Consider the following 14,455-nt stretch of genomic DNA (forward strand, 5'->3'; position numbering starts at 1 on the left):
TGCCTACAGGAGGGGGGTTGAACGTCTGGTGTCCTGGTGCAGCCACAACAACCTGGTGCTGAATGCCCAGAAGACAGTGGAGATTATTGTGGACTTCAGGAAGCACACAGCTCCACTCCCCCCCATCATCCTGACTGACTCCCCCATCACCTCTGTGGACTCATTCCGCTTCCTGGGTACCACCATCACCCAGGACCTGAAGTGGGAGCCCACCATCACCTCCGTCATCAAGAAAGCCCAGCAGAGGATGTACTTCCTGAGGCAGCTGAAGAAATTCAACCTGCCAACACGGACGATGATGCAATTCTACACTGCAATCATCGAGTCCATCCTCACCTCCTCCATCACCGTGTGGTACGCTAGAGCCACTATCAGGGACAAACAGAGACTGCAGCGTGTTGTGCGCTCTGCTGAGAAGGTGATTGGCTGCAGACTCCCATCTCTGCAGGACCTGTACACCTCCAGGACACTGGGGCGTGCAGCTCGGATCTCAGCTGACCCTTCTCACCCTGGACACAGTCTGTTTGACCTGCTCCCCTCAGGCAGGAGGCTCCGGTCCATTCGCACCAGAACCTCTCGCCATAAGAACAGTTTCTTCCCTCTGCTGTTGGACACATGAACATTAACCGTATGACTGTTCCCACCACTAACACATGACCCTACGCTGTGTTCACTGCATCATTCCATGTTTGGCACTGATCACCACCTGCACTCATGTATATATCATGTATATATCTATCTACTTAGCACTTTTAATTCTTATTCTTATTTTTATTTTAATGTCTTTTTTAGCGTAATTTTATGACACTATGTTTGCACTGAAGCACCGCAGCAATTTCCTAATGTTGTAAACCTGCTCAACATTTGGCAATAAAACCCTTTCTGATTCTGATTCTGAATTCTGATTCTGATAAAGTATTTCTAGTTTTTTAGTTTGAGTAAACAATCAGCTTTTTAACTTCTGCTTTCTATTTTTTCATTTAAGGAATCATCTGAAAATATATGTCGTAACATTTGTTTATTTTTAGTTTGTGTAATATTAACTATAAATTGTCCTCATTTGTTTTGCACCTAAACACCTTTTAGAGGAAATCACGACCTTTTACTTTCATTCATTAGACTGAGCTGATCTCATAAACTGAGTGGAGTGGGAAGTTGTCTCTGCACATCTACCTGATTTATTGCAACACTTCACTTCTTTGTTACTTCTCTGTTTCTTTGTATTTGTGGTAGCTGTTTGTCACATGTGTGTACTTAGATTTGGAGAAGATAGGAATGTGGTTGCTAAGGTGTTGCTATGTGCACTGATGTCACACAGGTGAAGGGTGTGTTGTACCAAACAGGATGACACACGGATGTGTGGGTTAATTTGATCTGTGGCTCTGTGGTACAGAGGCCACTTTATACACAGACTTTAAACTTGTTACATTTTATTGTTTGATTTCTTAACTATTTTTTTTAAACTTTTTTTTTATCAAGTGGAAAAAATCTTCAGTGTGTCCCTTTTTACATACTGAAAATGATACTGAACTCGGACTTTTTGTTTTTTTATCTTTCAGTGGATAATTTCAATTTTTCCATCCTGATGATCAGAAGAATGTTGGAGGGTTTCAGAGATCCTTCAGAACAACAGTAAGTGTTTAAAACGACGTCTTTCAGTCTTTTAGATAATCTGACAGGTTGACTGAAGTCTGTGAGCTTCAGTGGATTAACAGATTATTAATATTGATCCAGCTGAATGAGGATTAAAACTTCACTTTACTGGTTACTGGTTACAGATGACTGTCATGTGAGTTAGTGTGAAGTATTTGATTTACTGGTTTTTATTTTCTTTTTTTATTTTAATTTTCTGGTTTCATCTGTGAAAACACATTATTAAAATTATTATTATTATCATTTAATCTGAAGATCCAAACAATGTCAGACTTTATCTGACACAATATAAAGAAGAAAAAAGAGGAAGTGTACTCAGTTACTCCACTGTACTCTGATTACAGTCATGTGATTTACAGGAAGTGCTGAATCAGCTGCAGGTGGTGGACAAAGTTCTCCAGATCAGCTGTGGTTTTATGGAGGCTCCAGCTAAATGCTGCCTCCTCCATAGTACAATATAGATTTTATACAGTGACGTCATTTTGAAGTCCTTTGGCTGATGATGGTCTTTAGTATGTAGCTGATGGTTGATGATGAGAGAGGTGATGTTTGTGTTGTTCTGTGGAGATCATTCAAGAACTGAACCTGTTAAACACTCAGACCTGCTTTAGATTTCACCGCTTTAGTTATGACGCACTTATTCATGGTCGTCCTACAGCGCAGCGTAACAGACGTCACTCTAATGCGACTTCCTTAAGATATCGAAAGTGTGGGGTTTGCACGAGTGGCTGAAAAACGAATGTTTCAGCTTTATTTAAACCTCAAAGTTAAACTCATGTAGTCAGTTTTACAACTCTAGTTTTGTTATTCACTGAAGATACCAACAGACTCAGACTTTTAGAACAAACTAAGAGTCAGATCAGCAGAAACAAAAACACGGAAATGTTTCCTGTAACTGCGTCGCTCTGCTCGACTTTGCTGATTGTCGGTGTCTTCGTGTTTGTCTCTGCAGGTGAGGTTTATAAACCAAACGGTGTTTCCCTCTGAGATAAAGAGGAATAAACATCAGTCTGGTTTACAAATTACTTCCCAAACAATTAGTTTCATATTTAATCAGTTTGTCTGCTTGTGTGAAGACATCACGAGGTTTGGTGGTGTCTGTGTGTAGTTTCCAGCACAGAGATAAAGAAGTGTAATGTGTGTGTCTGTGTGATGTGTTGTAGTGTCAGGAGTCAGTATGCAGCTACAAAGCTTTTAGTTCAGTGTATACAAACAGCTGTAGCTCCATAAAGGCAGCATGCAGAGACTCACAGTGTCTTATAATGAGAGGCTGCTTTCTCTCACTCATTATGTTCACTTATTATCAGCTCATGTTTCACTGTATAAGTGTTTATATAACACAGCTACTGTCATCCACAGTAATCTCCTCATTTATTGCATCCCTTCAACCCTCTGAGTTTCCGACTTAAAATTAAACTGACCCTGTATTGTCAAAATATGAGATTTGGGAGCTTCAGCAAAAAAAAAGCACAACTCAAATTCTAGGCAGTGAAAAATAAAATAACAGAACAATTAATTGTATGACGAAATCTTGTTAATATAGATGGGTTAGTGTAATTTTAATTTTCCCATCCTGATGATCAGAAGAGAGTTTGAGGGTTTCAGAGATCCTTCAGAACAACAGTAAGTGTTTAAAATGACATCTTTCAGTCTTTTAGATAATCTGACAGGTTGATGAAGTCTGTGAGCTTCAGTGGATTAACAGACTGTTCATGTTAATCCAGCTTCACTTTACTGGTTACAGGTGAATGTCATGTGGAGTTAGTGTGAAGTATTTGATTTACTGTTGGCTGGTTTCATCTGTGGAAACACATCATATGAAATGAATTCAATGTGTTTTATCATCTGAAGAACCAAAAGATGTCAGACTATATCTGACACAATATAAAAAAGAAAAAGAGGAAGTGTACTCTGATGCTGCAGGTGGTGTAAATATTTTATTTATTCTGTAAATAAAATAATAGAACAATTAATTGTATGACGAAATCTTGTTAATATAGAGTGATGAAGGTTGTAACTGACTTTTGTGTCAGTAGGAATAGATTAAGGTCAGATCTCTGTAGGGTGGGGTGCAGTGGTACTGTGTGATATTAACAGCATTTACTGTCATAATGATCATGTGTGTACTTTAGCATCAACAAAAGATTTTTTTATTCTTTTTTTTTATGTATATTGTGCATGGATGTTCTATAATTTAATATGTGCATACACTCCTCACTCCATCTGGCTGCTGAAGAAGTGAGCAGTTGCACTTTGACCTTTAACCTCTCTGCTCTGTGTCGTTTCCTCTTTCAGACCAAAAAATCATCACAGCTGAATCTGGACAGAACGTCACTCTGCCATGTCGAGCTCCAAATAACAACATCATCTTAGGTGTAGAGTGGAGCAGAGCTGACCTGGAGACACAATATGTGCTTTTTTACCGAGATAACCTGTTTGATCCAGATGAACAGCATCCATCTTTTAAGGACCGGGTGGATCTGCAGGACAGACAGATGAAGGATGGAGACGTGTCCTTGATTCTGAACAATGTGACAACTAATGACGCTGGAAGATACGAGTGTCGTGTCAAGACAGAAAAAAAACGTAGAGAGAATCAATCAAATGTAATCAAAGAACCAATCTCTATGCCACCTCTGCAGATCTGCCCCTGAGTTTTAAATGGTTGTACAAAGAAATGTCAGAATCATTGTTTACATTGTAAGGCACATTACACAATGTTACACTTGCGATATGTGTAAAGAAATGGCTTTGATTTTACCTTTGATTTCCACACCACCCTAAGAACATTTCATTACATCCAGCCCTGTATACAGCTACAAAGCTTTAGTTCAGTGTATACAAACAGCTGTAGCTCCATAAAGGCAGCATGCAGAGACTCACAGTGTCTTATGATGAGAGGCTGCTTTCTCTCACGCATTATGTTCACTTATTATCAGCACGTTTCACACTATAAATGTTTATATAACACAGGTCCTGCTCTTATTTATTGAAAATGATACTACAGCAATGAGTGTGTTTGTGGTCCTCTCATTGGCTGCTGTCGAAGTGAACAGTTGTACTCTGACCTTTAACCTCTCTGCTCTGTGTTGTTTTCACTTTCAGACCAGAAAATCATCACAGCTGAGCCTGGACAGAATGTCATGCTACCATGTCGAGCTCCAAACAACATCAGCAGCATCACCGGTGTAGAGTGGAGCAGAGCTGACCTGGGAGACGAATATGTTCTTTTGTACCGGGATGAGTTATTTGACCCAGATCAGCAGCATCCATCTTTTAAGAACCGGGTGGATCTGCAGGACAGACAGATGAAGGAAGGAGACGTGTCTTTGATTCTGAAGGATGTGATGATTAATGACACTGGAACATATCAGTGTCGTGTCTTCATGAGAGGAACAAACATAAGGAAAAGAGCAAATCAGGATGGTGACCCCATCAGCATCATCACACTGAGAGTTGATCCTCCAGGTGAGTGAGTAGAGTTGAGTGTGTGTGTGATCAGAGGTGAAGCTGCTTCCTGGTTGTTGATGTTTGTTTCTAAAGATGTTGTTGATGAGACTTTGTAGAAAACAGCTGGTCTGAGTGATGTGATCAGAGTGCAGTAGATAATGTCTGACAGCAGTTTGAAGAGGAAATGGATTCTGTTCTGTTCTTCACTCATCACCTACCTGACAGCTGACACCTCACACCTGTTTCTCACCTGCAGGTCAGACAGGAGGAGACACACAGGATGGACATGTTGGACTGATTGTTGGTCTGAGTGTTCCTGCTCTGCTTCTTGTTGCTGCTGTTTCTGGATTTTTGATCTACAGAAAACATAATCAGCAGAGTCAGGGTCCATACTAGCCGCCTGAGTAACTGCAGCATATTTGAAATGTCTTTAGTTTTTATGATGATGTTTGGTAAGAGAAGCATCACTATGGTAAAATGGAGTTAAACTGCCCAATATCCAATTTGTTTTTTAAAAAATAGCAGGTTGAGAAGCAGGACCTGCTGATCTGTCAGCCTGAGACTGGCAGGGATTTATAAAAACAGACACATTCTTTAATATCACTTAGACTGAACTGTAAGTGATGACTTTGTTTGTTTTGCTTTTTTATTCAGTAGGTCAATAGCATAAGATGATATATATTATATGTTGAAAGTGTTAAAGCCTACACTCTTTTACTAAGTGTGTGAATATATTTGGCCTTCGGTATTTTGTAAATAATAATACTTTGCAGCAATAGTAGTAGAAAAGTACTGCACAGCATCTCCACCACTGTTTTTATATTTTGCTTGGAAATTTGGAGTTAGTTGTAGACTTTTATTAAAACATTCAAACGTGTGAATATACAGGGTTTATGCAAAAAACGTTCTAACAAGCTGAGAGCCTATTTGGTGTTATCAAAGCAATTTCTTGACTAATACTTTTCAACTGCATGTTTTCATATCCTGGTATGATTTTACTGCACTGGCAATGTTTTGGGGATCATTGTCATGCTGAAAAATGTATCTGCTGCCCATCAGACTCTTTCTAGATGGTATTACACGGGGATCAAAATCTATTGATACTTTTCTGTGTTCTGTGTTCATAATTACATCACCTCTAACAAGTTCTCCAACACCACTGAAATGCAACTTCCAACCATGACAAAGCCTCGACTGCAGCCCTTAACGAGATGAGTTTTTAGCTGATACCTTATTTACAATCACATTGTTGTTGCATAAATAATATTTTATGCACTGACAAAGTGTCATTTTTGATAATTATTATATATTTAATTAAAGAAATCAATTAAATCTGCAATTTTGTGACTGGCTGCTGGTAACAAAGTGCCTAAGTTGTCTGTTATCCATAGGCACAGAACTGGTTCCTCCCTTGAGTAAGGATTGTTTTTTTTATATTATTTTTTTATGGTTGAATAATTCATCAGTTTCCTCTTCAAACTGCTTAACATTCATCAGTCAATGTTAAGTGTCCTAAAGAACACAAACAAGATTCCCTGTGTAAACTGGACTGGACTGAAAGTTATTGGAAACCTTTCATAACAAACAAACCAATGCAGAGATCCACAGTCACAGATAATTACAGACACTCAACCAAGTACAGAAACACTGTGTCATAGTCTGGTTATTAATAATCTGCCTAATAATGTTCAGGATCTGTTTAGCAGCTATTACTGAGTAAGCTTTGTGGTAGATTTTATGAAACCAAAGAGAAATCTTCTCCAAGCAGCTACAGAGGGAGATCTGTCCTCTCTGATCTGTGAAGCCTTGACTTTTCCTTCCATTTACGAGACTTTGAAGTCTGTAACTTCTGTTTAAATATTGCTTGTTCATATATTGCTGTTTATTTATTTTTATTTCTGTTTATTTTTAATAAAACGTTGCAAACATTGGTACTAGTTTTAATGTTTATTGATTGTTTATGCTGCTGTGAAATATGTTCTGACCTGTTGAACTCATGTTGGCACATTTTATGAGGCGAAATTAGTCGAGGAACACACACACACACACACACACACACACACACACACACACACACATGCGCCCGTTCAGCTATCTTAGTGAGGACCTTCATTGACATAATGGTTTCCCTAGTCTTTTACCCTAACCATTCAAAACGAATGCCTAACCCTAACCATTAGGAATTTTTTTATTATATTTTTATATACACACACCGCTCTTCCCGTTAACTCATAAGCTGAATATCTACACAGTAACTTAATACAAGGACCAGTCAATTAGAAGGCACGTCTACAGTATATACCAAATAGGACCGTTGAGGGAAGGAGAAGAGGAGCAGAAAAAAGTTGATCGGGAGCTTTAAAGGAGAGTATGGATGATGATGACCCAGCGCAATCTTTAACACAAGAGAACTAAATCAAACCCTCTTTATACCTAACCATAACCTAATTGAAACCCTGACTAAAAAAAACTCAATTTTGAGCCTCAAAAAGGCCTTCAAATTTGAGAGGATCGCGAGTGTGTCCTCACAAGTGATTGTTGGTTCTCACAAGTATAGTAGAATGAATGCAGATTTTGGTCTTCACAAAGATAGCTAGACGGGAACACACACGATCTGACAGGAATACGAGATGATGAAAACTGATGACAGAGTGGAAATCTGCTTAGAAGCTGTGAATAAATTGAAGTGATGGTAAATGGTAAAATGGCCTGTTTTGGTATAGTGCTTTACTAGTCCCTAAGGACCCCAAAGCACTTTACACAACCAGTCATCCACCCATTCACACACACATTCACACACTGGTGATGGTAAGCTACATTGTAGCCACAGCTGCCCTGGGGCGCACTGACAGAGGCGAGACACACTGACACACAAGACATGTGAGTTCACACTTCAACATGGTGGAAACAAAACAAGGCAACAATTGTTTGTTGAACGGATGGTTTTTTTTACTTAGGTGTGACCTTTGATCTTATAGAGTGGTGTGAGTGTTTGCCCCCCCCTTTCCTGATTACCTACCATTTTTCACACTTAAATGTTTCAGATCATCAAATTAAATATTTGACAAAAATAACACAGTTACGGTGCAGAATGTCTGAGGTACCTCATCACGTTAAAATTAGCATGTTTGTAGTTTATAACTTGATTTTTTAAAAGAATTTAGTCCCGACCTCTGTGTTTGAACCAATAGAAAGCTGGTGCTCAGAGGAAGAGGGCGGGCTTTACTTGGTGTCAGTGAGAGAAATGAAAAAAAGCTCAAATGAGTGAGAAGGACGATGAAGGAAACATCTGTGCTGTGTCTGCTCTGTAAGTAGAATCTCTGTGTTTGTTTGAATTCTTGTACTTTGACTGTCTGCTCTCCTGATAACTGATGATGGAGGAGAAGACATGAAAAACAAATCAGGCTGAATTCAAGTTCAAACACCACGAGGACCAACTGCAGGTCTGAACTGACTCTTTATCTTTGCTCAGGAGTCGAGGAAACACAGCAGGCAGTGAAAAGATCAAATCATTGTCCGAACGTAACTTAACCTCCTAAGACCCGAACTCTTCCACAGCATGCATTTTTAATTTCTCTTTGATATTTGGGCATATTGGGGCACGATGAATGTAAAAACAAAGAATTACCAGATTTTTTCTTTTACCTTATTTTTGTTTTTAAGAAAAATAAGAGCCACATATAGGATATTTCTTTAAAATTTTGATAGAACAGTAGCAGTATAATGTCCTCATAAGTGGAAAAGCTGAACAGATTTCATCACAGTAGATCTCTTTGTGAGAGTTTTCATTCCATTATGTTATTTTCTTCAATGCTTTGTAGCCACACAGAGAAGAGCAGCTACCTGAAGGCTACTGCAACAATAGTCGTTGATCTTACATTTACTTCCTTACTATATATGACTCTGGATACTGTAACTCCTGTGAAAAGAAAGCCTCAAATTTAGAAGTACTTGACTCCCTCGTATAAATCTCAAATGTGCAACTTAAAAGAGATAATGTGTGCGCTGGAGAGGAAGTGGTGTCTCACTAATTTGGAAGATTGTCATTTAGCCTGCAAAAGTAGTTTGCTGCTTTATTTACAAACAAACAAACAAGTCATCAATAAAGTTAAAACATCTTACTGCACATCTTGGTTATAGAAAGATTTAAAGAAAATAAGAACAACCAGAAATTTTATGACTGTAGTCAGGCTGACAAAAAGTCAGCGCTCTCTTGAGCAACCATTTCTTTAATGTTATCTAGTAACTTCATGGAGTTGTTAAGGAATAAAAGTACTATAGCTACTTTCAACACCACTGATATCTATTTAGACAATTTTTCTTCAAGTGATATTTTTGAGTTCAGTAATTTCAGTAATTACATCCTCCAAACCATCAATGCGTCTTTTAGAGCCTATTCCTACAAGACTGCTCAAGACTACATCTGACACCAAGAAGGTCTATAAGCTGACACTGATGGCCACAGTTGGTGTTATGTTTTAATTAAAATTTAGTCTTGTGTACCCAGTTTTTTACGAGGAGAATGAAGAGTTGTTATCTTATTCCAGTAAAACAATTACTCCAGAAATCTTTGGATGTCGTGTGAAATGTTGCTAAGAAAGAATGTAACCATTAACAAAAAAAGTAATAATACAGAGGCCTCATAGAGGCACAGTTGTTGGTGCTGTTTGTGTGGAGTTGTTCGCTATGTTCACCTCAAATCAACCTGAGTGTCATTTCTCTTTAGTTCTGATCTCACTGCTCAGCTGCACAACAAACCAAGGTCAGTAACCTTCTTCTGTCACAGTTTAAACCTGAGAAATGCTCACTTATATGACCTGATTGGGTTCATGTTTCACAATGTAAAGTCTAACAGATCATCAGTTTTTCATTGTGACCCTCACAGCTCGTCTGACTGTGAGTCCCAGCAGCTCTCAGTTCTTTAAAAAAGAATGTTTCCTTCTGAGCTGTGAGGAGGACGACAGCTCTGCTGGATGGACTCTGAGGAGAAACACAAGCAAACAACACAGGAGTCAGTGTACAGATGGGTGGGGAAAGCCACAATGGTTTCTTCCTGCAACATGAGCTACAGCACCACATGGGACAGTGGAGTTTACTGGTGTGAGTCCAGAGAGGGTCCCATCAGTAACATGGTTAACCTGACAGTCACTGGTAAGCTGAGTGTGTGAGTTAGTGTTGATGAAGCTGTGTGTAAATGGATGAAATGCTGTAGTTTGTCTCTGTGTTGAGGTGGATCAGTGATCCTGCAGAGTCCTGTCCTCCCTGTGATGGAGGGAGATGACCACTCTGCTCTGTAAAACAAAGACCACTCCCTCCAACCTCCCAGCTGCTTTCTATAAAGATGGCTCCCTCATTGGGAATGAGTTCAACAGGTCACATGACCATCCAGCATGTTTCCAGGTCTGATGAAGGCCTCTACAAGTGTGACATCAGCGGTCATGGAGAGTCTCCATCCAGCTGGATCACTGTCACAGGTGACACACTCACCTGTCTGTGTTTCTGCAGCTTTCAACATTCACAATGTGACGACAACTTAATGACTGTGTTTGCTTTATTTTAGACAAACACACCACCACACCTCCACCTACATCCACACCTCCACCTACATCAACCTTTCCTCCTTGGTCCACCTCCATCACTCTTACTCCATCACTCTCTCCTCCTGTTCTCTCTGTGTTGTCGTCTGTTGGATCAGTCTGTGTTGTGGTTCTACTGGTGTTACTGGTTCTGCTGGTGAGACGATGTGTCCACAGGAAACCTGAAGGTGAGAGTTAGAAAACTGCATTCAGATGTGTGGTTATGATAATGTACATGTATTACCATTTATACATTTATATACACTCCTATTTATTTTTATATATGTTTTTCTCCATTACAATTTATCCGTAGTCACATTTGACAAATTACACATGTAGGGGAGGCCGGGGATAATTGTAACGTGGTCAGTTGTAACTAGAGATGGACCGATCCGATATTACGTATCGGTATCGGTCCTAAATTACCTGGATCAGATATCGGAGAGAAATAATAAAAATGTAATGGATCCATTAAATGCAAAAATGACATCTGGATTTTACATGTGTGGTTTGGTTTTAGGGAATGATCTAGGCAGTTATTAAATTTGTTTTGTATTTACACTTCAAGTCTCTGCAAGTAACTTTGTTTCACATTACAAATTTAGAATTTATTTCACCGTTGATTCGATTAAAGGTTCAAATAGAGAATTTGTATTCAGTTCTTTTGCTGTTAGATTTGGATCATTTGAAAGAGGTAAAGCTGCAGGAGAGGACATCCTAGAAGACATCATATACAGCAATGTTAAGATGTCAACAACAACAGCAACAGATAAACAAAGCAGAGGCAATATTGTGTTTATGGGTTGTTTTTTTTGTTTAGATGAACTGATTAAACTGTGTCTTTATAAAATTAAATACTAGCATGCAAACAAAATTTAAAAAAGTAGAATTCCACTTGAAGTCAATCAATCAAAATTTATTTATATAGCACATTTTTAAAGACCGAAGTACACCAAAGTGCTTTCCAGTAAAATCATGATACAGATAAAATCACAATATAAAATATAAATTACAGATATAAATAAAATATAAAATAATTACATAATCTAAATGCAAAGCCAGATGTAAATTACCCTAATTCGCCTTGAATGCCAGGTTAAACAAATACGTTTTTAAACGTGATTTAAAAGACTGAATGGAATCTACGTGCGGAATATGAAGAGGAAGAATATTCCATAACCTGGGTGCAGCAACGGCAAAGGCACGGTCTCCTCTGGTCTTCAGCCGAGACCTAGGTTGCACTAAGAGCAGTTGCCGATGATCTTAGTGCTCTCTGAGGGCTATACAACAGAGGAGATGACGTAGTCAGGTGCCATATCTTTAGAATTTTATAAGTAAACAATAAAATTTTAAAATCAATTCGGGTATTTAATAGGAAGCCAGTGTAATTTCTGCCAGAACAGGGGTGATAGAATCGTACTTTCTAGTGCCGGTCAAGAGACGTGCTGCGCATTCGGACCAGCTGCAAACGCTGAAGAAGAAGATTGTAGGCCCAAGTAGAGAGAATTACAATAACCCAGTCTTGAAGTGATGAAAGCATGAATGAGTTTCTCAGATCTTTGTGTGGTATGTAAGGTTTAGCCTTAAAAATATAGGCATAGTTGGTGAAAGCTGGTTTTTACCACAGTAGAGACCTGTTTATCTAGTTTGAAGGAACTATCCATGAAAACTCCGAGAAGATTCCTAGCAGCATCAGTGAGGTGGTTAGCAACAGGCCCGAATGTGCCAGTCAGTTGTCCCAGAAGTACATTCTCTATCAAAAACAATAATTTCTGTCTTCTTCATTTAAAGTAAGAAGTTACGTGATAACCAGTCTTTGACATCGCTCAGACAATCAAACAGAGGATGTAGTGAAGATGAAACATCCCCAGTCAGGTGGAGGTAGATTTGAATATCATCAGCATAGCAGTGAAAAGAGACATTATGTTTTTCAAAAATGGAGCCCAAGGGCAGCATATACAGAGAAAACAACACAGGACCCAGTACCGAGCCCTGGGGCACACCACAGCGAAAACGGGCAGAAGAAGAGGAATATTTTCCCATCATGACAGAGAACGACCTCTCAGAGAAATATGATTTAAACCAAGATAGAACATTTCCTTTAAGGCCTACTACTTGTTCCAATCTTGCCAAAAGGATATCATGGTCAACCGTGTCAAAGGCTGAAGTCAAATCCAATAGAACTAAGACCGTAGAGCGCCCAGAGTCGGCGATTAGAAGAAGGTCGTTGAAGACTCTTAGTAGGGCAGTTTCAGTGCTGTGACGCGGTCTAAATCCAGACTGGAATTTATCACTTATACCGTTTCTCTCTAAGTGGGTCTGTAGTTGCTGAAGCACTATTTTCTCTAAAACTTTTGACATGAAGGGGAGTTTAGAAATCGGCCTGTAATTTGCTAGAGTGTTACGATCAAGGCTACTTTTCTTGATAACAGGTTGCACGACTGCATGTTTAAAGACAGTCGGAACATAGCCAGATGACAGTGATGAGTTCATTAAAAATAAGATACAGGACCCGATTGTATTCAATCCATCCTTAATGATACGAGAAGGAATAATGTCATGCAGAGAATTTGAGCTTCTCAGGTTATTAATTATTTCCTTTAAAGTCGAGAATGAAACAGGTTCAAACTGTTGGAAAACCGTTGAACATTCAGAAACTGGGGCTTGATTTACTACCGGAGAATGTGGGGCCCTTAACACTGAGATTTTATCTATAAAATAATTTAGAAATTTTTCGCAGAGGGCCGGGGAGGCACCCATCAAAACATCAGAGCAGGGATTAACCACTGAGTTAAAGATTTTGAACAGAACTCGAGGATTGTGACTATTAGTCGCAATAATGTTTGACAAAAAAGACGTTTTTGCCATTTTGGCAGCCTTCTGAAATTTAGACCGGCTCATATGCAGGATGTCAAGGGACACCTGAAGTTGATCTTTTTTCCATCTCCTCTCAGCTCGACGACATTCACGTCTAAGAGTGAGGGTGGATTCATTTAGCCAAAGTTGGCGAGAGGTTTTACGGCGTTTAGGTTTACTGGAGCCACAGTGTCCAAAATAGAAGAACATGTAGAAATAAAAGAGTTGACTACGCCATCAACCGAGAGAGGTGCATTACTGATGTCATCATAACAGAAAGAGTTAGCAAAGGCCGCAGAGAAAAGGGCAACAGCCTCAGAATTAATCAGACGCGATAGGCTCGGTGGACCCTCAGAGTTCAGTTCCATATTGCATAACTGAACATCAAACATAACTGGGAAATGGTCCGAAATCCCAGCATCATTAATGTCCGTGATGCAAATATCCAGTCCATACGAAAATACCAAGTCCAGCATATGCCCTTTAGTGTGGGTTGATTTCCTCACCCACTGAGTGATATTAAAAGAGTCAATAAGGGCAAGAAAGTCCTTAGCATATATGAATGTTAAAATCACCACAAATAAGAACACGATCATAATTTAAAAAGATACATCCTAAAAGATCAGCAAATTCACGGATAAAATCCTTGTTGCGCTTCGGAGGTCGATACACCACCGCCCAGAGAGTCCGGGGGGAACCGGACAGCTCCAGTAGTTGTACTTCGAAGCTGGAATACGAGGCAGGAGGCAGTTGCCGCACTCGAAATTTACTTCTAAAAACCGAGGCTAGCCCTCCACCCCTGCCCACGGTCCTAGGAGAGTTAAAGAAAGCACAATCCAGTGGAAGAAGTTCCGAAAAGGAAGAGGACTCACCAGGGCGAATCCAGGTCTCCGTTAGAAACAGGACATCCAGCCTTGACG

At 39.4% G+C, this 14,455-nt stretch overlaps 3 protein-coding genes across 6 annotated transcripts in view; all 3 read left to right on the forward strand.

Annotated features, from left to right (window-relative positions):
- Window positions 1-14,455, forward strand: part of LOC309695514 (uncharacterized protein) — a 181,050-nt gene that overhangs the window by 153,818 nt on the left and 12,777 nt on the right. The window lies entirely within an intron of this gene.
- LOC309695680 (CD276 antigen homolog) lies at window positions 1,993-7,033 on the forward strand. 2 transcript variants are annotated; one of them, XM_082516486.1, is made up of 3 exons: window positions 1,999-2,605; window positions 4,759-5,121; window positions 5,360-7,033. In XM_082516486.1, exons 1-3 carry the CDS (start codon window positions 2,536-2,538, stop codon window positions 5,497-5,499), a joined length of 573 nt encoding a protein of 190 aa, XP_082372612.1. In that variant the 5' UTR covers window positions 1,999-2,535; the 3' UTR covers window positions 5,500-7,033. The 2 variants fall into 2 exon arrangements, 1 of the variants encoding a protein (XP_082372612.1); XR_014273208.1 differs by lacking the exons at window positions 4,759-5,121; window positions 5,360-7,033 and adding an exon at window positions 3,949-4,270 and having other exon boundaries at window positions 1,993-2,605.
- The window catches only part of LOC309695918 (uncharacterized protein), a 98,289-nt gene continuing 91,948 nt past the window's right edge, over window positions 8,115-14,455 (forward strand). The window contains exons 1-2 of the mRNA XM_082516927.1: window positions 8,115-8,410; window positions 9,830-9,865. The gene's annotated coding sequence lies outside the window, so the exon portion shown is untranslated. The remainder of the gene's footprint in view (window positions 8,411-9,829; window positions 9,866-14,455) is intronic.

Source organism: Aulonocara stuartgranti (genome assembly GCF_965226115.1).
Source record: "Aulonocara stuartgranti genome assembly, chromosome: 3".
NCBI classification, from domain to species: domain Eukaryota; kingdom Metazoa; phylum Chordata; class Actinopteri; order Cichliformes; family Cichlidae; genus Aulonocara; species Aulonocara stuartgranti.